General features: G+C 40.4%; 2 protein-coding genes across 3 annotated transcripts; one reads left to right on the top strand and one right to left on the bottom strand.

The window, feature by feature from the left end:
- Positions 1-31: 31 nt before the first annotated feature.
- On the top strand, positions 32-8,529 carry LOC119659080 (exosome complex component RRP42). The gene is made up of 5 exons (XM_038066995.1): positions 32-181; positions 7,201-7,397; positions 7,456-7,621; positions 7,681-7,969; positions 8,285-8,529. The coding sequence occupies exons 1-5, from the start codon at positions 125-127 to the stop codon at positions 8,467-8,469; spliced, it is 894 nt and encodes a 297-aa protein (XP_037922923.1). The 5' UTR covers positions 32-124; the 3' UTR covers positions 8,470-8,529.
- LOC119659066 (monocarboxylate transporter 12) lies at positions 8,522-26,288 on the bottom strand. 2 transcript variants are annotated; one of them, XM_038066987.1, is made up of 8 exons: positions 25,353-26,288; positions 15,748-15,917; positions 15,558-15,684; positions 15,331-15,470; positions 9,716-9,922; positions 9,259-9,660; positions 9,029-9,194; positions 8,522-8,967 (listed from the first exon to the last, which is right to left on the bottom strand). In XM_038066987.1, exons 2-8 carry the CDS (start codon positions 15,835-15,837, stop codon positions 8,615-8,617), a joined length of 1,485 nt encoding a protein of 494 aa, XP_037922915.1. In that variant the 5' UTR covers positions 15,838-15,917; positions 25,353-26,288; the 3' UTR covers positions 8,522-8,614. The 2 variants fall into 2 exon arrangements, with proteins under 2 accessions (XP_037922915.1, XP_037922908.1); XM_038066980.1 differs by having other exon boundaries at positions 26,080-26,287.

Here is a 26,288-nt window from a genome sequence, read left to right as displayed (position 1 = left end):
GTCAAAAGATGGCTCGTTTGGAATTTGTCTTGGATAAATGTTAGGTTAGGTGCAAAGAAAACAATGTTTTGACGTTCGCTGCAGGTTTCGTTTATTCCTTTCACGTTGTTTTTAAATAGGAAAGATGGCAAATATCCTTTTAAGTGATGCAGAGAAGACATTCATTTTACATGGTGTTGAGGTAATGGATTTGGAAATCTCCTTTCTTAATATTTGAGACATATGTTATAGTCGGTATCCTTTCTGCTAGAGATACATTAAGTGCTGAATTTATTAAGCAATCTAATATTTTATTATATTGTTATCTAGTCTCGGCCCACTTGATCCTGTTTAACACTGCAATCAAAAAATGAACGCAATTCACACTATGCGCCTACATCTGCCGCTGTTAATATAAATTTGGATCATCATCGTCAACGGCGTCAACCACCGGTATCCGGTCTAGGCCTGCCTTAATCCAGCAATTCGATATCCCTAAAAGCTGTCTGGCGTCCTGACATACGCCACCGCTCCATCTCAAGCAGGGTCTACCTTGTCTTCTTTTTCTACCATAGATATTGCCCTTATAGACATCTGGGCTGGATCATCCTCATCCATACGGATTAAGTAACCCGCCCACCGCAACCTGTTGAGCCGGATTTTATCCACAATCAGACGGTCATGGTATCGCTCTTATATTTGGTCGTTATGTACCTTACGGAATCGTCTATTCTCATGTAGAGGGGCAAAAACTCTTCGGACGACTTTTCTATCAAACCGGCCAAGAGTTCCCATTTTTTTTCGCTAACAACCCAGGTTTCCGAGGAATACATAAAGACTGGCAAGATCATTGTCTTGTACAATAAGAGCTTTGACCATATGGCGAGAGTTTCGAGCGAAAGAGTTTTTGTAAGTTGAAATAGGCTCTCTTGGCTGCCAACAACCGTGCGCGGATTTCATCGTCATAGCTGTTATCGGTTGTGATTTTCGACCCTAGATAGGAGAAATTATCAACGGTCTCAAAGTTGTAGTCTCCTATCTTGGTTTTGGCACTGACGTTACTACCATGTACTTCGTCTTGCCTTCATTAATTTGCAGCCCAGGATCTCGCGCCGCCTGCTCGATCTGGATGAAAGTAGATTGTACATCTCGGGTTGATGTTCCCATGATGTCAATATCGTCAGCGTAGGCCAGTAGTTGGCTGGACTTGAAGAGGATGGTGCCTCTCGCATTTACATCGGCATCATAAATCACTTTCTCCAAGGTCAGGTTGAAGAGGACGCATGATAGGACATCCCTTTGTCGTAGACCGTTGTTGATGTTGAATGGTCTCTAAAGTGATCCTGCTGCTTTTATCTGGCCTTGCACATTGGTCAGAGTCAGCCTAGTCAGTCTTATTAGTTTCGTCGGGATACCGAATTCTCTCATGGCCGTGTACAGTTTTACCCTGGCTATGCTATCATAGGCGGCTTTAAAGTCGATGAATAGATGATGTCCTGGGCGTATGGAGCTATCCGCCCTAGCAAGATAACGGAGAATATCTTATAGATGGTACTCAGCAACGTGATACCTCTATAATTGCTGCACTGCGTGATAAAGGGGGATTTCATGTATGGGACAGATAATGCCTCGTTGGCAGTCGTCAGGCATTGATTCGCTGTCCCATACTTTGAGCATCAATTGATGAACCACTTGGTGTAATTGGTCTCCTCCATATTTAACCAATTCGGCTGTAATTCCACCGGCTCCTGGCGACTTAAGGTTTTTAAGCCGATGAATTACACGGACTGTTGGATGATCACACTTATTCCTCTAAATCAGATTGTGAACTTCTTCGGGATTATTTCTTCTCCGTTTTTACTCTTAACCACTCATCTTACCTCTTTTTCCGACACATTTGATTCCTCTTTCTCTTTTAAATCCTTCTTGGAAACGTCATTAGTGACGGTTGCGATCCCGACGGTATTTCGAATCTCTTCCTAAAAAAATGTAAACAGAACATCCCCCTTTCCTTTACTATCATTTAAAACAAGAGCTTGTCCAAAGGTATTTTTCTGGATATGTGAAAGGAAGCTCGTATTATACCCTTACACAAGAAAGGTGACAATACCCGGGCCGAAAATCATTGACCTATATCCATCCTTTCCTCGTTCTCCAACAAGAAAGATGCGTAAAAGACTGAATTTCGTCCCATTTCGTCTCGTTTCGGTCACCTCATTGTGAAAGAGCAACATGGGTTTCTACTTGCCCGCTCGCCTGTGACCAACTTTGTTGCGAAATCTCTAAATACAAGAAACGATGTCCATACAATATATGCATACTGACATTTCCAAAATTTTCGATTCCATTGACCACTCCTTGGTTCTCATCAAACTCCGATCGTATCGTTTTCTGAAAAGTATTGTCTCCTGGTTAAGATTTTACTTGGATAAAAATAATCGTTGGCGCAACAATCCAAGAGATTTGAAAAGCAATCTTTCATACGAAAGCCTTGTGTTGAAACCACTGTACTATCCGGACACACAGATCTTACTTAGGCGATAAGGTAAATCGTGTCTTCTTCAATGGTTGTATTTCGTCTCGATTTTTCCCTTATCGGGAGTACCCCATGGGTTCATTTCTGTTTTCATTTTTCGTGAATGGTCTTCCTTCCTCGTTTATCTGCCCTAGCCTTTTATATGCAGATAATTCAAAATTGTGTCCTGGTGTCGGTTCGTCTACTAATCAGTGCAACCTTCAGTTGAATTTTGACATTATCTCAAATGGTGCGTTCATAACAAGTTCCCATTTAAAGTGCAGAAACGCTGCTTGTTACGTACGCAACTACTGTGGTCCCACGTTGGACGTCAATTTTGTTATGATGAGAGTCCAGCGTTGCATCACCTTGGCACCAACACGGTCATCAAGGCCATCAACTAACCAAACCCCCTAACAGGTTTACCAGTCGTGAACATCGACTGTGTTAGATAATAAATAAGACAACCACATCGACCGGGTGATTGCGTCTGTCAAGGTGATTTGTCCTCGCGAAGTTGACGTCTTCGGCAACCCTTCTTTCTAGCCTGAAGGTGTATTCATCAAACCATACAAGCGCCCCAATTCGCGAGTAAATTTCAGGACAACCCGCTTGCCTCGCCGCGCAATATAACTGGATCCATGTTTATTGTCCGTCTGTTTTATCAGAATGTTAGGGGTTTAAGAACCAAGCCGGGGCCTTCAATTTCTCCGCGCTGGCTCAGCAACACCATGCCATTTGTATCTTCGTAAACTGGCTGGCCGATGTCATATTAAAATCCGAGCTCCCGGAAGGGTGTTCCACTTTCCGCTGTGACATGGACAGGAATGCATCTCGTAAGTCCACCGGCGGTGGGGCCCTAATTGCAATAAAAAATACACTTCCCTCCGAACTCGTCTTCTCCTCCTTTGGCTTTCCTTTTGACTGTGTTGCTCTTCGTGTCTCCCCGCCCAACTTCCTCCCGTTCATTGTATCTTGTGTATACGTCCCCTATGTTTGCCCTTCTCACCAGAATGAAGAATGGTTTGACAGTTTGTCTGAACTTCTTACTTTCAGATTCCCTCTCTTTCTTTCTTTGCGGAAATGTTAATCTCCCCATTGCTCCACTGGCCTTATCATCCTAGCCTTCTACTTTCTTCCAGCAACCTCTCCCATTCTTCCCTTCTCCTTTCTTCCAGCAACCTCTCCCATTCTTCCCTTCTCCTTTCTTCCAGCAACCTCTTCCATTCTTCCCTTCTCCTTTCTTCCTTTATGAACACTTGCTCTACACTGAATTTCAATACAACCAAAACTCCTTGGTCCCCACTCTCGATCTCTTCCTTTCCAACCTCCCCGAGCGCTACCTCTCTTTATTTCCTTGTACATTCCCTTATGTCAAAACTGAGGCTCACCACTCCTTGCTTGAATTTGAAGCGGAGCTTCCTTGGCAAAACTCCAAAACCGGGCGTAAATCTTCTAAGTTCAACTTCTGCAAAGCCAGCGTTGACGGTCTGAACTCAGCCTTAGCGTCTTTCAACTGCGTACATATATTAAGCAACTCAACGTTTAATCAATCTCTAAACACCTTTTACAATATCCTGTCGGATCTCCTCTCCTGTTATGCCCCTTCTTCCCTTGCTTGCCTACGTTCGTAAGCAACTTGGTTCACAACAGAGATTCTTAATTACATTCGCCTGAAACATGCACTGCGGAAGAAGCTTCAGGCGTCTAAGAATGATGCCGACCTTGCTCATTTTAAGGCCATGTGCTTTACTGTGAATTCAATGATTAAAAAAAGCGCATAAAGGCTACTTATTGAGTGTCGAAGCCCCGCTTGCCCGCGGTAACTTGAAACTCCCCTTCCCACTTAATCTCCCCCTTCTACTATGAGTTTTGCTGGCTCCACTACCAACTCTCAACAACAATCTCGCGATCTCCTCTGCATCTACTTCTCTTCCGTCTTTTTTTCCCCGACCCCTCCACCCTCTACGCCTCTTCTAATTGCAGACTGCTCCGAATGTCTGGCCTTTCCTTACTCCTTCCTTGGTTGAGTTCCTCATTGGTAATCTTGACCACAACGTCGGACCTGACCCCGATGGGCTTCCTAACCTCTTCCTCTTTAACTGTAGAAAACACATTTCCCTCCCCGTAATTATAATCTACAGCAAAAGTTTAAAAGAATGCTGCTTTTCCAATTTCTGGAGAGAGGCACTTAGCATCTCTACCCTCAAGAACGGAGACCTTTCTCTTGCTGTGATCTACCGTCCCATCTGTCTTCTTGCTTCAAAATTCGGGAAAGATACGTCAACGACTGATTGACCGCGCACTTCGGTCACCTCATTGTGAAAGAGCAGCATGGTTTCGTGAAACATAGATCTACGGCTTCAAACCTTTTGATCTTTACCAACTTCCTTGATAAATTCACGACAGGAGGTACATGCTATTTATTCTGATTTCTCCAAAGCCTTTGACACCGTTGACCATAATATTCTCCTCTCTAAACTGTCATTACTCAACCTCCCTCCCACAGTCAACTCCGGGCTTTCTCCCTATCTCTCATATCGATCCTGCAAAGTTTATTTTCATGGTTACTCATCTCGTTCCTTCTCTCCTTCCTTTGGTGTTCCCCAAGGGTCTCTACTTGACCCCCTACTCTTCCTGTTTTTCTATCAATGACCTCGCCTCCATCCTCACTTATGTTTGCTTTACGCAGACGAATTTTTTGGGTCTGTTTCGTCTCCGCTAGACTGTGCTCTTTTGCACTCCAACCTTGATAATTTGGTCCGTTGGTGTTCGGCCAACAAGCTAACACTGAATGTCAGCAAATGCCACTGGATGCGCTATTTGCTTAAATCCTCCCCAACATCCTTTTCCTATTCTCATAGTGGACAATCTCTTTCACTACTGACCTTCTTTCGAGACCTGGGTATAATATTCGACGACAAATTTCGTTTCAATTCACTTCACTTCTTTAACGTCATCAATAGAGCTTCCAAAATGTCTGGTTTTATCCTATGTTCCTCTTTTATCTCAATTCAGCTTTCCTTAATACTCTTCAATTCGCTTGTCAGAAACAACCTTGAATATTGCTGTGTAGTCTGGTCCCCCTTCCGCATCCGTGACTGTCACGCTATTGAAGTTGTACAACGCAAATCCACCCAGATCCTCTTTTATAAAAAGAACCTTCCACAGGGTGACTATCCGTCACGACTCCGCACCCTTAATCTCCGCTCCCTGCAGCAAGGCCGTATCTTCCTTGATATGTGTACTCAAACTCTGCAATTGCCTGATGGACTGCTTTGCCAACTCGGATATTACTTTCCGCATCGCCTCTCATAGCACACGTAGTGCGGACATTTTTGAAGTACCCTTCCTGGAGCTCGAGATTTGCTTTCACTCTCCGATCCTGAGGCTATGCCGGTCCTAAAACGCCCTACAGCTTGGCGTCTTTAACCCCGGACGACACATGCTGGAGCTAACCCGAATGCTAGCAGTTCGGCGAGATGTGGGCCGGGATTCTTGGTTCTCACATACCTTCCTGTCAGGACACAGAGATTTTAACACGTGCCCTTAACTCAGGAGTCAACAAAACTAAATCCACCCGGGGTAAACTACTCTGTTAGAGACGTGAAATCTCGAGGCAGAGTGATACCACCGAAGATTTCATACCCAAAGGGGCTAAAATGCCAAACGATCTAATAAAGGAAAGGGATTAAATCGCAAAAACGTACCGCGTGCGGAATGAACGGGAAAGTATTAGCTCTGGCAACTACGCGACGAGTGGCCCCCGTCTTCCTTTCCTCTTCATGGGGGGCCAAATGATGTAATTGCCCTGTGGCGGCCCACCCCAACCTAATTGTTCATGTGCCTCCAATTACATAAGAATCGCTTAATGAGTTATGCGGCTGTCCTTATTCTTTACGATAATTTTCATAAGCTTCGGTACACAATTTCCGTCGTCTGTATTCAGCAGTTTTGTCGAGTCGTTGCGTAATATTTCCAGGCTCTCTCAGGAGTCCAATATGTGAGCCTTGTTCACATGTCATACTGACTCTAAATTGCCTCTTGTTAGAAAATGTCCCTCTTCAATAATATGCATCGCCACCGTCGATCTAACCGCATTGGCTCCTCATCTTTTACCATGCGCTGCTCTCTGGTTTTGTGTAAAAGAAAACATTAAAATCTATTCGTTGTACGGCTAGTCTGTCTGTCACACGCACTTTTCTCCAAAACGGCTAAACTGATCTGAATGAAATTTGGTGGCCACATGGGAACTATGAAATCCCATGCACAGAGCAAGTGACATAAATTTACATGAAGTTTAATGGGGGCTCCCCATACATGCTAAGGGGGATGTTCATTTTTTTGACCGAATATAGTCATATGGTTTATCAAATGAAACGTCTCGATTAGTATTTGTAGAAAAGTGATATTAGTTTTGACGTAAATTGTAAAATGCACGAGAAAGGAATCAAAATGTGCACACTTAAAGTGAGACAGGATTCATTTTCGGAAACTCCCCAACCCAAAAGCTGAAATCAGGATTGTGCTCTCTAGGCCTCAAAATATGTCCCATTACCAACTTTTAGAAACTAACTGAACTTATTTTATCTGAATCAAAATTACTCGTATACTGGAGAAACCATCAGAATCAACCATTGCTGAAATAAAATTCCAGAACCATTTCCCAATCAACAATAAACACAATTTTGTATTTTTTATTATAGGAAGACTTCCGGTGTGATGGAAGAACAAGGCGAGATTACCGTCCAATGGAATTGGAAACGGGAATCGTAAGCCATGCAAGTGGCTCAGCTCGACTGCGACTAGCCAACACAGACATATTAGTCGGTATCAAAACAGAAATAGATGTTCCAAGCCCCTATAATATAGACAAAGGAAAAATAGAGTTTTTCATCGACTGGTATTTCCTTCACAAGAAGTAAATTGAGTCCCCCATAAATATCATATTATCATTATAGTTCTGCCAATGCTACCCCTGAATTTGAAGGTCGAGGTGGTGAAGAACTGGCGCAAGAAATTTCTGATACACTGGCTAAATCCTATCAATCAGGACAAGCATTCGATTTAAGAAAACTCTGTATACTTCCCGGGCAACAATGCTGGAAATTATACGTTGATATTCTGGTTAGTATGGCTTAATCATTTGCTACGTGTAATTATTTGCTAAAAGCATTTTCGCATAGATTCTCGAATGTGGTGGAAACTTGTTCGATGCAGTATCGCTAGCTGTTAAGGCCGCTCTATTCAACACGAAAATTCCCCGCGTAACGGCTGCTTTAATGGATGGCGGAAATGTCGATTTGTCCTTGTCAGATGATCCATACGATTGTAATCGTATTGAAATCAATCAAATTCCGATTCTAGTGACTGTATGCAAAATTGGTGATTCATGCGTAGTCGATCCATCAGCTGAAGAGGAACAATGCAGTGCGGCAAGTGTTGTTGTGGGCGTATCGCAACGTGATAACAAAAGTAAGTTATGGAAAGGTTGTTTTTGCAAATTTAGCACTATTTTCGGACAAGGTAGAATTGCGTTTGAATTGCCATTGGAGCCACATATTCAAATGATTAAATATTTGTTGTGACATATTTCGAAGGCGTCAATAATTCACTAAGAATTAAAAATACAATTTATGCAACGTGTCGGAATTTAGAAACCTTGGTAGATTTCACAGAATTTAGCTGGCAAATACGCAAATATAGATGTTAATGTTTATGTGTTTCCTAATATAAAATTAATTCAGCTTCTCTACTGTTATTGCACTGATTATTCATGTTCTGTTGAAGGTTTTCTCACCAATATTCACATGTGTGGCGTGGGGTCATTCCATCAGGAAACCCTAGAAAGTAGTGTGGAGCTTGGCCTATCTGCAGCTGAAAAATTAGATGAAGAACTTTTAATAGCTCTCAAACTGGAAGAAGAACGATTCGGAAAATATGGAAAGAAAGAAATATTTGGTTTTCTAAGATAACTTTCAGATGTAACGTCGACCTTAATTTATCGTGGAATAAAAAACAATTTCAAGTTTTCATTTTTATCTTTAAGTAATTTAAAAATATCACAATTAGTGGTATAAACATTTTAAATTATAGGAAATCTACCCTAACTACTAAACATTAGGCAGAAGGAATACTGTTTGATTTATCACGGTTACCCTTGCGATTTTTAAAATATTTATAAACAAGTTCGGGCGCCCACATCACCGTTACTATTATTATAAGAGCATCTTGAGCATGTAGGGAGAGTGAGTAGCTCCCAGTATAATCACGAATCCATCCAAGAAGTTGTCCTATGCTAATAGCAAAGATTCCTTTTGCAATCATATTCAATCCAAGCCCTCCGGGTAAAGTCTCAGGAGTGCAATATTCAGAAATGGTTAAATTATTGTTCACTACTGTAGCTGACTTAAAGCCACCACAAATGGCCGAAAGAACTATCAATACATAGTAATTGGAGGATTCGGCCAATACTGAAAAAGATATTCAACTTTAATCTGCTTTGTTGTTGCAATTAAATTTTGTGTAAATTACTTGCTCGGCCGAAGAACATGCCTATCGCTCCCATAAGGAAAACCAATCGATAAGACATCTTCAGTCGGTCTGTTATCATTGGGAAACCTATTCGACATACAATGTCCGCGCCTGCTAGCACTGACATGCAAACTGCGGTGTTTCCTCGTGACAAGTTTGCTGAAAACTACAAATGCAATGATTAGCGTAAAATTTCTTAATCGAACCGAAAAGAAAGTCGAATGTCCTACCTGCAAGAAATATGGGAACAACATCGAAAAATTTATCGTTGAAGTGTAAACTAATCCTATCCCTGCACATATGCTAATGAAAATTGGATCCTTCAATAATTCTAAGTCCATGGCATTAGCCAAGTTACAAGCGATTCTGTGAAATATTCCTTGCGACTTGTGTCGACGGTGCTTTTCGCTGGGATCGTTCATAAATGTTATCTCATGATCGTCAAGAGATTTCCTTTTATCAGTAATGTCTCGCTTTTGCTCAGCAAGTTTGGCACTGTAGGATATTTCATGATCATTTTGTTCTTCATTTTTAACCTTATCGTCTTGAAGCAATAACTTAACCTCCTTAACATTCCGTTTCTTTCGTTTGTTTGGAGGGTTGAGTGGTCGAAACAATGATGCGCCTACTAACTGTAAGGAAAATTTTATCAATATTATGCTTAACAAATTCTCATACTCGGTTTACTCCATGTAAAGCTAGTGACCCTAGCACGACTGTAGTCATCCTGAATCCGTAGTAATCTAGTAAGTATCGTACGATATGAGGTAATATCATCTGCCCTACGCCCGTTCCTGCCATTGCTGCTCCAACAGCTACCCCTCGTTTTTCTTTGAAATAGGTATTTATTGCCATAAATCCAGATGGTGATATTAAGCCTAGTCCTAATCCAACCTGTTTTTAGATAAAATACGTTAATTATGAAAATTCATTACATACACAAAAGAAGTTATTTGTACATCAGAAATGAAAATTGATTTTTAGAAAAATCGAGTTAAACCTAAATTTGAAAAGCTAGTATTAAGCGTTCGGCCACATAGAACGATTTTGTGGTCCAAAGAGGTTTATTCTTCCATCCCACCCCCAAAACTAGCTACGACTTCAGTCAGTCCTGGAAAGCTGACAGAACCTAAAACATCAATCCAAAATTTAGGAGTCCGGAAATAGTGGTAGGAAATATGACTCTTTTTGACTCCCTCAGTTTATTGAGTCGTTACAAAAGAGTGTCTTAAAAATCACCACTATTTTTACCTCACCTAAAGCAATAGAGGCGTATGAGTATGAGCAAGGACTAACTATTGGCGTCGAATGTACAATTCGAAGCATTTGATGGGGCGTTTTATTTTAATAATTGGAGGATAACATCGACGTTTTCGGCAACACCATCAATTGATGCACGTAGCCAAGGTATCATTCAACTCTAAGACCGCTTATTCCTTTCTGCTCCCGTATTCGAAATGTTTGTTTTGTTTTCCTTATTGACTATGAACATTGTGAGGATGTTGTATCAAAAAATCTTGCGCTGAATCATTTGTGTCTTTTTCTCTGCATCATTTTAATGCGATGAGCTCGAGAACGAGCTTTTCTAGCATCAAACCACTGTTACTTCTTACTTTAGTGGCAATGTGTGACTCTCCATGTGGCGACGATAGCCGAAACAGATCGTAGCAAATACGTGACCTATAGTTTTCGTGATTTCCGTTCCAATAATAAAATGCCAGCTATTAATGACATTTTATTATTGGAACTAGTTTTTCCGAAATAACCCATTATATAGATTTCGGAATCACTCTCAAGACCATTGAACATCAACAACGGTCTAAGACAAAAGGAAGCCTTATCATGCGTCCTATTTAACCTGGTCCTAGAGAAAATGATTCGCGATGCAGATTTCAATGCAAAAGGCACCATCCTCTTCAAGTCCACCCAACTACTGGCCTACGCTGATGATATTGACATCATGGGAAGAACAAAACAAGATGTACAGTCTACCTTCATCCAGATCGAGCAAGCGGCGCAAGATCTCGGGCTGCACATTAATGAAGGCAAGACGAAGTACAGGACAGGAAGGAGACTACAACTTTGAGACCGTTGGAAATTTCTCCTATCTCTCCGATAACAGCTATGACGATGAAATTCGCGCACAGTTGTTGGCTGCCAACAAAGCCTACATCTGCTGCCGAAAACTTTTTCGCTCGAAACGTCTCATCATAGGAGCAAAAGCTCTTACTGTACAAGACTGATCTTGCCAGTCCTACTGCAGGAGGCTTGTGGTTCTTAGGAAGAAAAATTGCGAACTCTTGGCCGCGTTCGAGAGAAGAATCGTCCGAAGATTTTTTGGCCCCCTACATGAGGATGTACAATTCCGTAACCTACATAACAATGAAATCTATGAGCGATATCATGACCGCAGTGGACGGGTCACTTAATTCGTATGGATGAAGATGATCCATCCCGAAAAGTCTATAAAGGCAATATCTATGGTAGAAAAAGAAGGCGAGACAGACCCTGCCTGAGATGGAGCGATGGCGTAAGTCAGGACACCAGGTAGCTTTTAGGGATATCGAATTGGTGGACCTCGGCGCAAAATCGGGATGTCTGGAGTTCCTTACTAAGGCAGGCCTAGACCGGATACTATTTGTTGCGCCGTTGATGATGACGATAGATTTCGGAAACTTAGAAAAAAGGTATGGTTCATGTATTTCCAATGAACTCTTACGAATAGCTTTGACTCGTAGGTTCACCTAGCCCCAGGTGAAGAGTTGCATGTAGCTAATTGTATCGATCGTTTCGATAAACAAATGTGCAAGGCACAAAATCATACTGTGAGCATCCGTACATGCAATAGTTCTGCATGTGTACAGAATACATTAAAGTCTCGCTGTTTTGGCTGCGTAGCTTGCTTATCGTGCCAGTGAGTTTGTTTTATGTGATGTTTGTCCCTTCAAGTGAAGCGGTTCGATTTCGCTGAATCTTCTGATTCGACTGGCCTCTTTTTCGGTGAGTCGCATCATTCACATGAATGGACTGATCAAAGGATGTGGAGCTGATTCACCAGAACGGCAAAAGGTTAAAACAATCCCGAAATAGTAGAAAATTCCTTACTCTCGAAAATCAACAATTGCATCAGTAAACAAAAACCATTGAGTGGATGAGAAAATGAATGTATAATACTGTATGGTTTTTGCACAATCTACCACCGGGTTCACCAGCTACCAATAGAAACAGCATATTATTGGCTACAGCGAAATCTACTGGTTCAGCATCAAAAGATACCACAAAAGTAACAGCTACAGCAACACCAAAAGTTGCAGCTGCCTCCAAGATAAGTCGTGAGAAACTTCCTCCTATCACTTTGAAGGTGGACTGCCAGACCACCAAAAAAATTTTAAAACCCTTGTCCAACAAAGCTCTGCTTAAACGCAGCAACCCCACTAGAGCAAAAATTCTGATGACAACAAAAGCCAAATACGACTCAGTAGAACAAAAATCCCTTTATTCTCATTCGCACCTTTAACAGGTAGCCAGACCAATCTGGTTATAAGAGGATTAAATAATTCTTACTTTAAGGACAAGGCAATCTACTAAACTCTCTAAACTTCACGCTCGGTTCCATGTTTCCTGTCTGAACAAAAGACATAATGCAGTGTAAAAACTGCCAGAGGCTTGGTCATGTCGCATCAAACTGTAATATGCCGTATCGATGCATCAACTGCAATATCCTATGGGCCTAAAAAATGCCAGAAGAAGAAGGAGAGGTTCTGGGGTTTAACGCGAGTACCTGTCTTGTAGGCATAATCACACGGTGCTCTTGGGACACGGATTGATTTGGAGACCACAGTCAAGCCCCGCCATGAGTACAGGTTCAGGAATCTTGCAGTGGATGCGGGGCCTATCTAGCACCTCTATTGTAACTAAGAACTACGGCACTTGAGTTGTCCAACGCAACCCCATGCTTTTGCTTACAAGGAGGTCTGCCCGCGATTTTAGTGTAACCATAAACACCATGAAACTTCCACAAAGATATCAACCGCAAATAACTGGGCGGAAAGCTCATCCTTCAGGAGTACTCTTGGAGCGTATCCATCCCGGGTCCCATGATATCCGATAACCTTCAGGGAGGCTTTGCGGCAACATCCACTTTAGATCAATGTGCAATGCGTGGTGTTTTTAGCGAACAGTTTTAAGGAAATTAAAACGTAACACCGAGTGTATACACCCGTGCACTGAAGAAGGGAATCAGTTGTTCCCGAAATATCGATATTTGCTTAATAAAATCACTACTTGCGACGGAGACTTTGTATGAGTTCCATTGCAGACTCGTATCTCATCGCCCTCATCGAGTATATGGGGACGGCATTCCCCAATTGGTTGAGTGGGATGGGCCTTATATGTACTATACCTAATATTATATTAAAAATTCACTAAAACAATCAGCCCAATTCTTGCAAATATATTCAATGAATTCCTCCTTACAGCACACATTCCCACACCGTGGAAGTCCTTCCATACCATTCCGATTGGAAAAAAAAATCTCATTCCTGCCAAGTATCTACCGCCTTATATCACAATTGAATTGGACATCGAAAGGAAGAATTCTCTATGAAATTATTGTTGGACTTTTTACTAGACTCAATACTATCCCACACTTCCAATTTGCTAACAAACAAAAACATCCCACCTCCAATGCTCTGTTCATTGTTAAAAGTGATCTGCTATCGAAGATGAATAGATGGAAGGGGGATCCACATGCGTATTAATTGGCGCGAGAATCCACTGCGACAGCCTGACGCTCTCATCATTAAGTCATCCGGACACTGCCTATTAGACATTCCAAAAGCATTCGATTGTTCGGCACAAAATGTCTATCATCTTTCACTTTCATACGCAGATATGTAAGATCTTCTCTGAGCTACGTAAAAAATAGAAAAGCCTTTGTGTCCCCCAATAGTACATTCTCTGATTCACAGACGCGAAAGACAGCTGTTGAGATTATGCACCAGTCTGATAAATGATGTAGGCACCTACAATTTCTATACAAATCAAGGCATCTATGTTATAGATAACGTCAAATGCATTGATGTTACCTTAACCACCTTCTCATTAATCACCCATAGAAACCCCCTCATAGAAAACTCTTTCTAATAGAACACCAACCAACCTCCTAACCATAACTATAAACACTCCGTCCCTCATTAACTCAATATTGCCAAGGGACGTTCCACCTTTACTAGTTATATTTATAAGCCATAGTATGTATTTATTTTGTATAAGGATTGAAGATTCCTAGGTCCACATCTACTTGATATCAGACCAGACCAAATGGAAAGCAACTTACTCCCTCTTTTTTTGGTCCACGGATCCCTCGTTTAGGGTTTGGCACCCAAACTCACCTTCACCAATGATAAGAAACCTTAAAGTATGTCGTTTAAGCCTATTATAGCCAGGAATTTTATTATGTTCCCTACTTCAAAGTATATCAACTTGGCATCTGGTAATAAGCTAGTTACCCCAAGTGATACTTTCGTTTGCAGTGACCAATGAGTATTCCTACTATAATCCGGAGGATCTTCGTGGCGAGGTTAAAATATCTTTCGTGCATCTGAGTTCGTATCCCGCCATGAGCATCTTGGACTGCTCCATTCATGGTAAGTTCGCTCAGTAAAGTTCCTTCAGCCGTTCCTCTTGGTTTTTGCATAGTAGTAATGAACTCATTTCCGATTCCAGAGAATAGCTTTGGCCCTTACAACGGCGTCCGCTGCCCCATTTCCTTCTAACCTAATCTAGTACCCAGAGTATTCAGGCCTTATCGAGCGCACCGAACGTGTTGTCTGTTAAGGCATTCTCATACTATAATAGTTTGGAATTCTCCCGATAGGACCTAAAGTACCTTAATAGATGCTTGGCTGCCGATTAGGGTCACTACTTTCCCGATATAAAGAGAATCGTGTGTTTCAAGACAATACTTTAACCTTCAGACATAGACCAACTGCGCTATTTTGTCTAAAATATGGAAATGCAGATACCTTATACAGAGCTACTCTAAGCCTGTCTGACATCTGTATAAACGAATCTGGAGCGAAGGACTACGTTGGCACTAGACCAGATATCGACTTTAAAAAAGTGGCGACAATTCCATTCTTTGGCTATTTTCATAACGTCTTATTTTTTGGAGCAAAGAAATTTCATTAAATTTTATATGTAGAATAATATTTCTGCTGCAGAAAACTTCAGAATGTTCACAAAAAGCTTTCAGCGATCAGTATGTTATTATTTACACCTTCAATTTGCAAAAAACTTACAATTATACTATAGCAGATGATAACATGCCATAAACGGGTTGATACTGAACACATCAATAGCCCAAATGAAGTGAGGAAGCATCCAGCGAAAGCAACACGTCTAGGAGCGAAAGTTTTAATCGCAGGACCAATAAATAAACCTAAAAACAGGAAGGTGATATAATGTACAGTATTTATCTCATTGCTTAATTTCCTTAGTAAATATTTCCCTATTAATATCCACTCACCTGATAAATTTAATGCTAAACTATTCAAATTTGATACCAATGCAGCACCTGTAGTTCCTTCTCCCATGTTTTGTAAATGCTCTCCAAACAGAAGACCGAAAACGGATAAGACGGATTGATTGAATGACTGAAGAAAAAAATATATTGATTAAGGTAGGTTAAGCTATGTGAACACTTGTGTTTTTAATACATTCATGAGAGCCACTCCTGCGACGACGGCCCATCCCCAGCCACCGTCTGGCACTTGAGCCGTGTTCGCTCTATTCGTTTTTATCGCCATTGGGATTTTTTAAATCTAAAGCCTTATTTTATTTAGGAAATTCGTCAATTGTGAGATTATGATACAGAAAATCATTGTAGCTGGAAGGAAAGAAAATAACTTACGTTAGTAATTTATGTAGATTCGGAAATATCTTTTTCGTAACGTAAAAAATCTTCACATTATGCTCCTAAAAGAATGTCTGAGCATCCAAGTTCGTACAGTTTTTGAGCGAAACTACACTTTTCCTTCCAATTTGCGTTTCCTCTTTCCTTTTAAACATACATTGCATATGACTTTCAGGCATGTCTTCTGAGTCATTCAATTGGTTGTCCAGACTGCATCATCCAGTGTGAATTACGACGGATATGGTACAGAAGCGGCAAGTGATCTATGCAAGCTACATGATCTCAAAAAGATCCCGAAAAAAACCAACGTACCCTGTGGGTAAAGCAGTATTACTAAAACTCAAATATCTGGCCACTCAGAGAACTTCACCTTGATATAGGCGTATCTTATGAAATTTTACAAGTTGTTAGGAGCCATAGTCGGTTATTTAAAAAAAACCTAGTTTTCGAAATGCTTTTCCAGTTGTAATGAAACTACCAATAATGCTGAGGTTCCTTGGAACCGTGATTCACTGACTTCCATTGCTTCGGAATTTTACTATTACAAGGGCACTCATAGTATCCTTCCATTTGCCCTTGTTGGTGCTAACTGCCGCAAACTGGGAGGGGTATTCAAAAATACTATCTTGTACAAAAACAAGTCGGGAAACCGGAAGCTGGGCGCTTCAGGTATGAAAGGTTTTGTTTGCTTCTTCTGTGAGAATATTTGAGTGTAGAACTATCCCATTTGTACGTAGCCCGTTATGTATATGCATTTAGCATGTTCATATAGAGGTAGCTTCATGATTTTTTCGGTTGTGTGGTTTCTGAGAATGGGTCCGTGAAAAAAATCATCACCTCCCTTTCCCCCCCCCCCTCCCCCCCTTCCACTGCCCGCTTTTCTTACAAATCTCAAAACTAATACCGGCTTCGAAAAGTACTAACCGAGACCTTGTGGCGCGGCAGGATTCGCAGCATTCGAAATTTATTTCGAATGTTGCGAGCGAATAGATGGCGCGGATCTATCCACTTTGCGTGGCATGCCAAGGGAGTGGAAGATCGCAGTAATTATGTTTTTTTCAGACCTGTCACTGAATTTTAATTATTAAGTTGAAAATTGCTAAAGAATATGGAAGTCCTTTTTGAATTAAAAAAATAGAATTTGAGTTAAGTTTGCTGTATAGAATTCGCGTTGAGTTTGCTGTATAGAATTCGCATTGAGTTCGCTTAAATATTTTAATAAAAATATAAGTAATCATAAAAAAAAAACGGATGCCGTCCGGAAGCCGCTGCAGCCTCCATATGAGGGCCCGTACCGCGTTCTCGAGCGGGGAGAACATTTCTTCCAGCTCGAGATCGGTGGTCACAAAAAGGCGGTCTCTTTGTCCAGGCTGAAACCCGCGTGCGCCCCGAAGCAACGTCGTGTCCGCTTTGTGGATTAACGGCGAACGAAGTTCGGGGATCAGTCGTTGAAACCCCCTAGGTTTCATCTGGGGGCGGAGTGATGTGGCGCGGCAGGATTCGCAGCATTCGAAATTTATTTCGAATGTTGCGAGCGAATAGATGGCGCGGATCTATCCACTTTGCGTGGCATGCCAAGGGAGTGGAAGATCGCAGTAATTATGTTTTTTTCAGACCTGTCACTGAATTTTAATTATTAAGTTGAAAATTGCTAAAGAATATGGAAGTCCTTTTTGAATTAAAAAAATAGAATTTGAGTTAAGTTTGCTGTATAGAATTCGCGTTGAGTTTGCTGTATAGAATTCGCATTGAGTTCGCTTAAATATTTTAATAAAAATATAAGTAATCATAATTACTTAATTGGATTACTTAAACCTTTCATTTGATACCCCAGATGACTATATTCGATGAAAAAAATTTTTACACCGCCCTTTTACAGGTGGCGTTAATTGCATGACATAGCCCGCAAAAACAAGTTGTCCATCCGAATATCAGCCCTATCCATTGCAACTTTTACCTTCTGATGAATTTGACCATTGAAGCCTAAACTATATCTCAAAGTTTCTTCCTTCTTTTTCATGCCCAACGTTCATAAATCAGTTGAATAGTAAACTTTTCGCAAATCAAGCTCTTTAGGAAAAAATACCATAATCCGTGAAAGATCCGTACAATAGCTGACTTAGTTAAGCGTTTGCTTCTTGATTCAGTTGGTATTGGGGTCGAATCTCGCTCTATCATAGATGTTTTGTTCATCTTTATGTTTGTCTTGCTTTTTTTCTTTTTAAGGTTTTGTGTGAAACAAAACCTTATTAGAATCGAGTCGATGTCTATCTGTCTGTCTGTCTGCCAAGCCCGATTTATTTGGAAACGGCTAGACCGGTTGTCACCAAAATTGGTGAGAACGTGTGATCTGTTGTTCCCTTTACATATAGCATATAGCCTTTTGTGTTAAGTTTAAGTGAGGCTCCCCATGCATGTGAATGGAGAGTGCAACATTTTTTTTCACAAAATGTTTCCATGTGGGGTATCAAATGAAAGGGCTGAATTAGTACTTTTCGAAATTGACTGATTGAAACTGACATATTTGATATCGGGTGAAATATAGGGGAGTGAGGGCTCAAAATATGACCATCAAAAAGTGTAACAGGTCTCGTTCTCAGAACCTATCCAACCGGAAAATCTGAAAAAAATCACCGTAGTGCATCTCTACGAAATCTAGGCCTCAAAATACATCCGGTTCCGATATCTGCACAAATCAAGTTAATAACAGAATATTCCCACACTTTAGAAATTTACCCGGCAACCCCCCTATGTCCATCCCAGAAGTACAAAATACTACAAAGAAATGGAAAATTTTTTGTTAGTCAACTCCCTTAAAAAGATTGTTATAGCAAGGACTTCATATTCCAACAAAATCGGAAGAGATGCGAATTAATTTAAGGGGTTCATCCCGTGTGAAGGCCATTTTTTCGCTTTTTTGGTAATTTTTTGTGAAGAACTGGATAAAGGCACAAATGCGAATTTTTCACCATATATTTATTAATATCTTGGGCATGCGTAAAAATCGACATCATAGTCCATTATTAAAGTACAGAGCAACGTATATACTCATCCCCAAAAAAAGATGTTTTTCGGGTGCCACGCTAGAGGAAGCTGTGCATATCTTAACGCTTTACCGAACGGAAGCCTATTAATAGACTTTTTGTCCCCAACGCTTATCGACCGGAAGCCTATTAATCAGCTTTTTATCATTGATGCTTACGCACCAACCTATTAATCGGTTGCCAGGGCAATACACAATTTGTTATTATATGAGGAATAATTTGTTGTTTGGTTATGAAGTCTATTAGTCAATTACGTTAGCTGCGTTACTTTGTAAATTCCCACATTTTCATAGAGTTTCAAAAAATGATCCTCCACGATGAACGAACAAATTAGGATTGGAGGGTTTTATTTAAACTATTTATCAGGACATTTATTCAGGAAGGGATAGTGGTGATGAAAGTGATGGCAGCGATATGATAATTCGGAATTGAGCTTTTGTATTGCCACTTAGAGGTAGTGATAGTGAAATGACGAAATATCTTATTTCGATTATGTCGATATGTAGATTATGGTATATTATGTAAACTCAAAACCCTAATAATGAACAAAATAAATACAATTTACCACTAACATTATGGAAATAAATAGTCTGTTAACATAACTCTAATTATCATATAATAGAAAGCGGTCAATTTTGTCTAAGCATACAAAACATCGAGATATTTCCGTGCGACAGTCTAAACTGAAACAGCACCGGCGCAGTACCACAAACAATCGGCTACTGAGTGACCGGTCGGTGAAATGTTAAAGAAAAAAATAACGGCATTTTAACGTATGAACTATAGCACGGCCCGTGAACTAGGGTTATTAAAAAATCTTTAAAGGTGACTTTTTTGTGCCTTATTAAACATTTTCTTTCTTGGTAAATTATCTTAGTTTGCGAAACGCAGATATATGTTCTGAATAAGTTATTCAAAGAATTTCCTTAGACAGATTTTGAGCGATGGTGGCACCAGATTTTCAACATGGAACTTCGAGAAAAATGCATTTAAAAATTAGAGTGTGATTATTAACCATAAAATCTTAACTGACCATTAATCTGCTATACTTGGTCCAAAAACCTTCGATTTCTTTAAAAAACACATGTAAGGCCTTTGCTTCAATTCTCCCTCTTTCGAATGTCGTTTGACCGATAAATCCGCGCTTCATTACAGCGATCAACATAAACCTGGCATACTACCCTTTACTTTACTATTTCACACTGGAATTTCTAAACGACTCGGAATATCGAAAAATCACTTTGCCCAAATATTCTACACTATATCTAGATACAATTGATCCCGAAAAAATCGATTTCTCGGATCCGACACACGGGATGACCTCCTCAAATCATATTCCTCGGACAAGCAAAAGGTAGACATAAATTACAAAAACATATGTTAAACTCAATAATTAGGCAAAAAAATTGAAAATACCAATCCAATTGTTGATAAGATTTTTGTCTACAATCGTCGCGTTGTGCTTCACAATTATTCCCACATAATTTTTGCGATAAGGAAATACTACACAATAGAGCTTTATCGATACTACTTGCAGCGAAAGCCAAATTTTTATTAATGTGGCCTCAAAAAAAAAAATTAAGGAAAAGTTGCATTTATATTTAGTGTATTGTTAATTTACTGCTTTTATAATAGCAGTAAATTAACAAACAGAAAAATGAAGTCCAAGCTATTTGCATAGATTCCATGGTGTTGTATGGGAAATTTATTTTGATTATTTTGACGTAATGTATTACGAGCAAAAGTGCGCCTTACTATTCAGATGTACCCTTATCAGTATCTTAGTGCATTGGTTTGAACGTCCATATGAATGATGTGAACAAACGAGATAACCGAAGAGTTGAAATTTCGCAGCTACAACCACAGTCTAGATATTTGTAAGAATTTCTAGGTTGTGACCACAATAACGTATTCAGATAAAGTTCCATCTATGGTGTGTTTCATTATTATAGGACCACCACTGATTTTAGTAGTTAATTGTTTAACCTTTCGCTATAATCTAAAGTAAATGAAATTGTTTATTATTGAAAAACGGACATTTTAAGACCCTTATCAAAACTATTACAGAAAATATCATCGTTAAACTAACAAGATGGTTATAAATAATAAAAATTCCACTATAGGACCAGTTTCAAAACAGCAAACTTTATTCTGGGGTTGTATATTGCATCATAAGCAGGTACTGGGTTAGTGCCTCGCTGGTCGATTATGTAATTGACTGCTCTCGATTTTGTTATGGTTTGAGTAACAAAGATGCGAAGCAATTGGCATAAAAAAATCTTTGTTTCTGAATTCTTGTATCCCTGAGTGGGGATGAAAAACAAATGACTGAAAAGCATTGGTATTAATTATTCATATTACTCATTTGATCAATCATTTTGGGCGATCGATATAGCTGTTGAAAATGGTGTTACATTGTTCACGCTACCTCTGTACCCCTGTTGACATCGATGTCGCTTAGTATTGCAGTGTTTGGACTCCTTGAAAGGTGCATACGTTCAAAAACACAATGTCCGGATGAGATTAAAGGCAGTTCGCGCTTTCGACGTCATGCACACTCCTCTACTTACTCGTATGATAGCGGCCCAGATGAACGACTCCAGACAACATTTTGAAAACCTTCAAAGCTGTCAGTTAAGAGTATCAGCTAAATATGCGGACTAGTGTCCTCTTGAAGAAGTCAGTATCATTGAGAGACTGGTTGACGAAGGCGAATAGCACCGGATCATTGTTCATTTTTATGAATAGCAATAGTTGTTAGAGATGAAACGGATTCCACATCTATCACTTGGATTTGTAACCCTCTATCCAGCATTTTGCAAGTCAGTATCTACGCTTCCAACATATTAAACATTGATCCTCTATAAAAAGCACCACCGCAAAGTAAATCAAATCAAACAACAAAGCGAAAGAAGTTTCCATTATAACTGTTAAAGTAACAAATTCAAAACTGTTTTCTTTTGCTTTACTATTTTTACTATTTGTTTTTGGCAGATATGCTTATTTCGGCGACTACTTATCGCGTTGGTTTCGAACTCAATGCCGCATGCAGTCATGTGCTCGCAACACATGACACCGAAACTTGTAAGCGAATATATATATGTATGATTACAATTTACCCCCACCACCCACACCTACGCACCATCGTTCCCGGAATGCCCCTTCAGCTCCCTCACGATTTCCTGAGATGCCTGCACTCCTTATCTTTTGTTGTGTACCAAGTGTCCTTGAGGCGACCCATTCGTCGGCTATCTTAGGAGAGTGGATTCCACTGCATGGCGTAGCCTACAATGCAATTAAAAATCAAAGGTCACACATTAAGGAGGAGCGACAATTGTATTGCGGGTTACGCCATGCTCTGCTAAGATAGCCGACGAATGGGTCGCCTTAGAATACTTGGGACATCCACTGCCACTTTCGAAGTCCGTACTAGTGGCAGGCCTGCGCGCGACCATGTTCTTCGTTTAAGATAGTATTAGGCGAACGTACTCCAATGATACGACGCAGACAGTTGTTCACGAGGACCTGGAGTTTTTTGTAATAGTATAATTCATTTCATTTCCCACGTGGTACTCCCATGTAGCAACACAGAGAGAACAGAAGCACAGAACTGCCTCAACTTGATCTTGGTGTTGAAATAACTGCATTTCCAGATTTAAGACAAGGTAGCGAAAGCAGATCTAGCGCTGCTAATGCGTCGAGCAACATCCGGTTCGGTGCCACCGTCGGCAGAAACCACGCCTTCTAGATATACAAATTGATCGACATCTTCGGCGCTCTGCCCATTAATGCAGGTAAGGAGAGTACGATGACCCGTCAGACTGAAAACATTAGTTTTGTTAGTGTTGGTGTTTATCTTCAGTCCAACTCTACTTGCCTCTCTTTCTCAATCCAGATCCATTTGGCCAAGATCCATGACCCGGTGAGAAAGCAATCAGATATCAGCAGAGTAGTCGACGTATTTGAGGAAAGACGTCATCCTCAATTGACAAGATGCAACCCTGGCGGATTCCGTTTTGGACCTCAAAGTACTCCGAGATTTTATCTAGGGGCAACACGTGACATTATTTGAAAATGATCGGTAGGTGTTGATGTGATCAATACTGGAGAAGCCCGAGTACTTCCGTCGACCAAGTTTTCGAGATATTCTTTGAAATGTTCCAAAATTATTTTAGATATTATCTTTGCAACGACAGAGAGCATTCCGAAATCCTTGTAATTGCCACACTCGATTTTTCCACTCTCTGGGAAAAGGCTTGGATTCTCAATATTTCTGTACGAGTGGAAGTGGCAGATCTGGAGTAACAATGGTAGTGATAAACAACTCTGCTGGGAGACCATCAAGCCCAGCTTGGCCCAGGCTTTACTCCGTTTGAGTCCATTAGTATTTACTGTTCACCACTTAGTGGATTATAGCGCACGCACAGAGTCAGACTGTGGTTCAGTTTCACTATAATCACACTTAACACTGTGCAAGTGATAAACTCATAGCAGTGAGACAAATACAGACACCCATCATGACTGGGTTTCGAACCCAGAGCAACGAGATTGAGAGACTGACGGTCAACCACATGAACCATCGCACCGAAATGATTTCTTTTTCGCTTGGCAGAACACTCCGTATTGGCATGTCACGGTGGCTAGCCATTTCATCAACAAGAGGAGTAAGTTCGCCGGGTATGATACGGTTAAGAACTATGGTGCAGTGTTCTTTCCATCTCTTCAGTTGTTTTTCACCATGGATGAGAAGTATTATAGATCATTAAAATCCTTAATAGGTTCATCAAAAGATTTGCAACCAAATGCAAGTTTTTTCGTGATGCGGTATTCACTTCTGAAATCATATCTATCTGCGGCATCTTCCGCTTCCTGATCAGCGCAATAGCAAATTTTCTCTTGTCACGGCGTACACTATGTTGAAATTCTCAGGATTTCACTGTGTATCGGAGCTCGAGTGCGTCACGACCGCCACCACTTACAATGGTCAATATTGCTTTCAACCCCTTTCGTTCATCGATACGCTTCCACGAATCAGCAGCCAGCCAGATCTTATGATGTCCCCTCGGGTCGCGACCGACGGACGGTGTAGCACGCGAGAAAAGACCACTTGGTGTTGTCAGAGCCCACCTTGGCATTCAGATCACTAATCACGATCACAACGTCACTTTTAGGAAGTCCCCCTGAACTGCATGTAATTGGTCGCGAAAGCATCCTTCTTCACTATCTCGGAAGTTTCATTAATGTGGGCCGGAACCTTGCAGTTGAAATGTGTCGAAAACCGGCTCCCAGGTCAAGCGAGTGCGCCTTGAAGTAGCCGTCAGGAGCAACCCGACACCAGATTCTCGTCTGCTACCACCTGACTTTCCAGAGTACAAAACCACATTGCCATAAGTATAGTAAGAGGGAGGGAATAGTCTTCAGACGCACCATCTTATTTTGCTTAGGCCCAGAATGTCCAGTTTATATCGGAATTCCTATTCAAGTTGGAGAAAGCGAGCGTTCTGAGGATCCTCGCTACCATTGTCGAGGAGCGTGCGCACATTCCAAAAACCAATCATAGCCCGTTTTCGATAGCTAAAGGTCTAGGCTGTTAGTTCAGTTCCTATCCGAAGCGTTGTTGAAGTTAAAATAAAGTTTCGATATTTGCAGGTTGCTAGCCCACTAATTTGTATCCCTTTTAGTCGTCTCTTTCGATAAGCAGGGAAGACTTTGAGCATATTCTTAAGTCCCAACTAGAAAGGCTGTCATGCTTTTTTTCCGAATTCGAGAATTGGGTAGCACATTGTACCTCCTACACCTTATTTTTTTTTGTATTCTGAGTTGTGGCCGAGAAAACTGGAAGAATTTTAAAGACACTGGATTAACAAATTAAAATGCAGATATTCTCCGAAAGAGAGTAAGAAAGGTATCCGCTGAAAATCGTAATGCGAACAAAGTGGGCCAAAAAATGTATGGTAAACCCACGTTAATAAGCCGATTTCTGGGTTCTTATCACTTTTTTAGAGTCTGGTTTCTAAAAATGTATATCACGTTCGCTGCAAACTGGCTGTATTTTCCGCTGATCGTACGTAGGATAAAAATGTGATATGATAATACATCGAAGGAAAACGCTCCTTATGCTGTTAATAGCTATATGATCCAAAAGTGACCCACTTCTGTCCACTGCCTTTAGAATCATTAATTATGTGAACTTCTACCGATTTTCGACATCGACTTTAGGAAGTATAAAATCTTTTTTTCAAAACTATCTGGTATAAACTAGATAAGCTTAAATGATATAATAAAGTCTTGTGTCCACATAAAAATCCAAGCTCATATGATCAGAAAAAAAATAAAATTTTCGTTGATATTCCAAACTAGTTACCTTCACTGGCTGCTGATGGAATTCAATCCCTTAGTTAAGGAAACATTAATTGTTTTCTAACTTTTCTACTTTTCACACTAAGAACACGCAACACGAGAAATATATATATGTATATACAATCTTTCGAAGAAACTCCAACAATTTATAAGATGAAACACGAAATGCACATGCACTATGGGGGATAACTTTTGACTTCCTAGTTCCAGTCCCAAAGCGGTGCATTCAATTAAAACATATGTATCACTTGCTGCACACTATCATCTTTATCGTCATCATCAATTTTATCTTTTCAAGATAATCTAGTCATTATCACACAAGACAAAATGATGTGCAGAAATTCAAATGATGTTGCGAAACCGCGAATGACCACTATGCCAAGTTAGCATTCTATTATAGAAGACCGCTTGGCAGGACAATAGCCGATAGATCAATAAATAGTTCACGCAGTGTCGTCTGATTCTTGATAATGTCTAATTGAATAATTACTTAAATGTGATACTCTGACTACGTTTGCTATTTCGTCACTTGAACAAAATCACTCCAAATTGATAAAAGGAACGTGTAGAACTTGTGCGCGGTGTCATTAAGAAGTTAAGATAGATTACTCAAACACCCCAGATAAAACTGAATAATTTTTCCATTGATGTCGATTGGAAGTTATCAATTCTATGATCACATTTGCGGCATTTATTGACTATTCCTTATAAACTACACTTTCGATCTCTACCTTAGTTGACTTTGTGATTTTATAGTTCATTTTTGGTGAACGTTCTTCTACGGAAACCTTTGAATTACTCGCACCTTTAACTTAGATACACTCGTAAACTGATTATTTTACGTACTATCTAGAAACACTATCTAACACCCCTGCTTAACGCTAAAACAATACTGAATCCATGTCTTGTAGTCGGGGGCAGTTTACTCCAACTGTAAGCT

Source organism: Hermetia illucens, chromosome 1 (genome assembly GCF_905115235.1).
Source record: "Hermetia illucens chromosome 1, iHerIll2.2.curated.20191125, whole genome shotgun sequence".
NCBI classification, from domain to species: Eukaryota; Metazoa; Arthropoda; class Insecta; order Diptera; family Stratiomyidae; genus Hermetia; species Hermetia illucens.
This window is presented reverse-complemented; position numbering and strand designations above follow the sequence as displayed.

Bases quoted from the DNA above. Each gene is read 5' to 3' on its own strand.
- LOC119659080 (XM_038066995.1), top strand. From the start codon at position 125: ATGGCAAATATCCTTTTAAGTGATGCAGAGAAGACATTCATTTTACAT. The intron at 182-7,200 runs GTAATGGATTTG...TTTTTATTATAG, and splicing joins TCATTTTACATGGTGTTGAG to GAAGACTTCCGGTGTGATGG. The intron at 7,622-7,680 runs GTTAGTATGGCT...ATTTTCGCATAG, and splicing joins AATTATACGTTGATATTCTG to ATTCTCGAATGTGGTGGAAA.
- LOC119659066 (XM_038066987.1), bottom strand. From the start codon at position 15,837: ATGGCGATAAAAACGAATAGAGCGAACACGGCTCAAGTGCCAGACGGT. The intron at 15,471-15,557 runs GTGAGTGGATAT...TCCTGTTTTTAG, and splicing joins TTTAGCATTAAATTTATCAG to GTTTATTTATTGGTCCTGCG. The intron at 9,195-9,258 runs GTAGGACATTCG...TTGCATTTGTAG, and splicing joins TGTTCCCATATTTCTTGCAG to TTTTCAGCAAACTTGTCACG.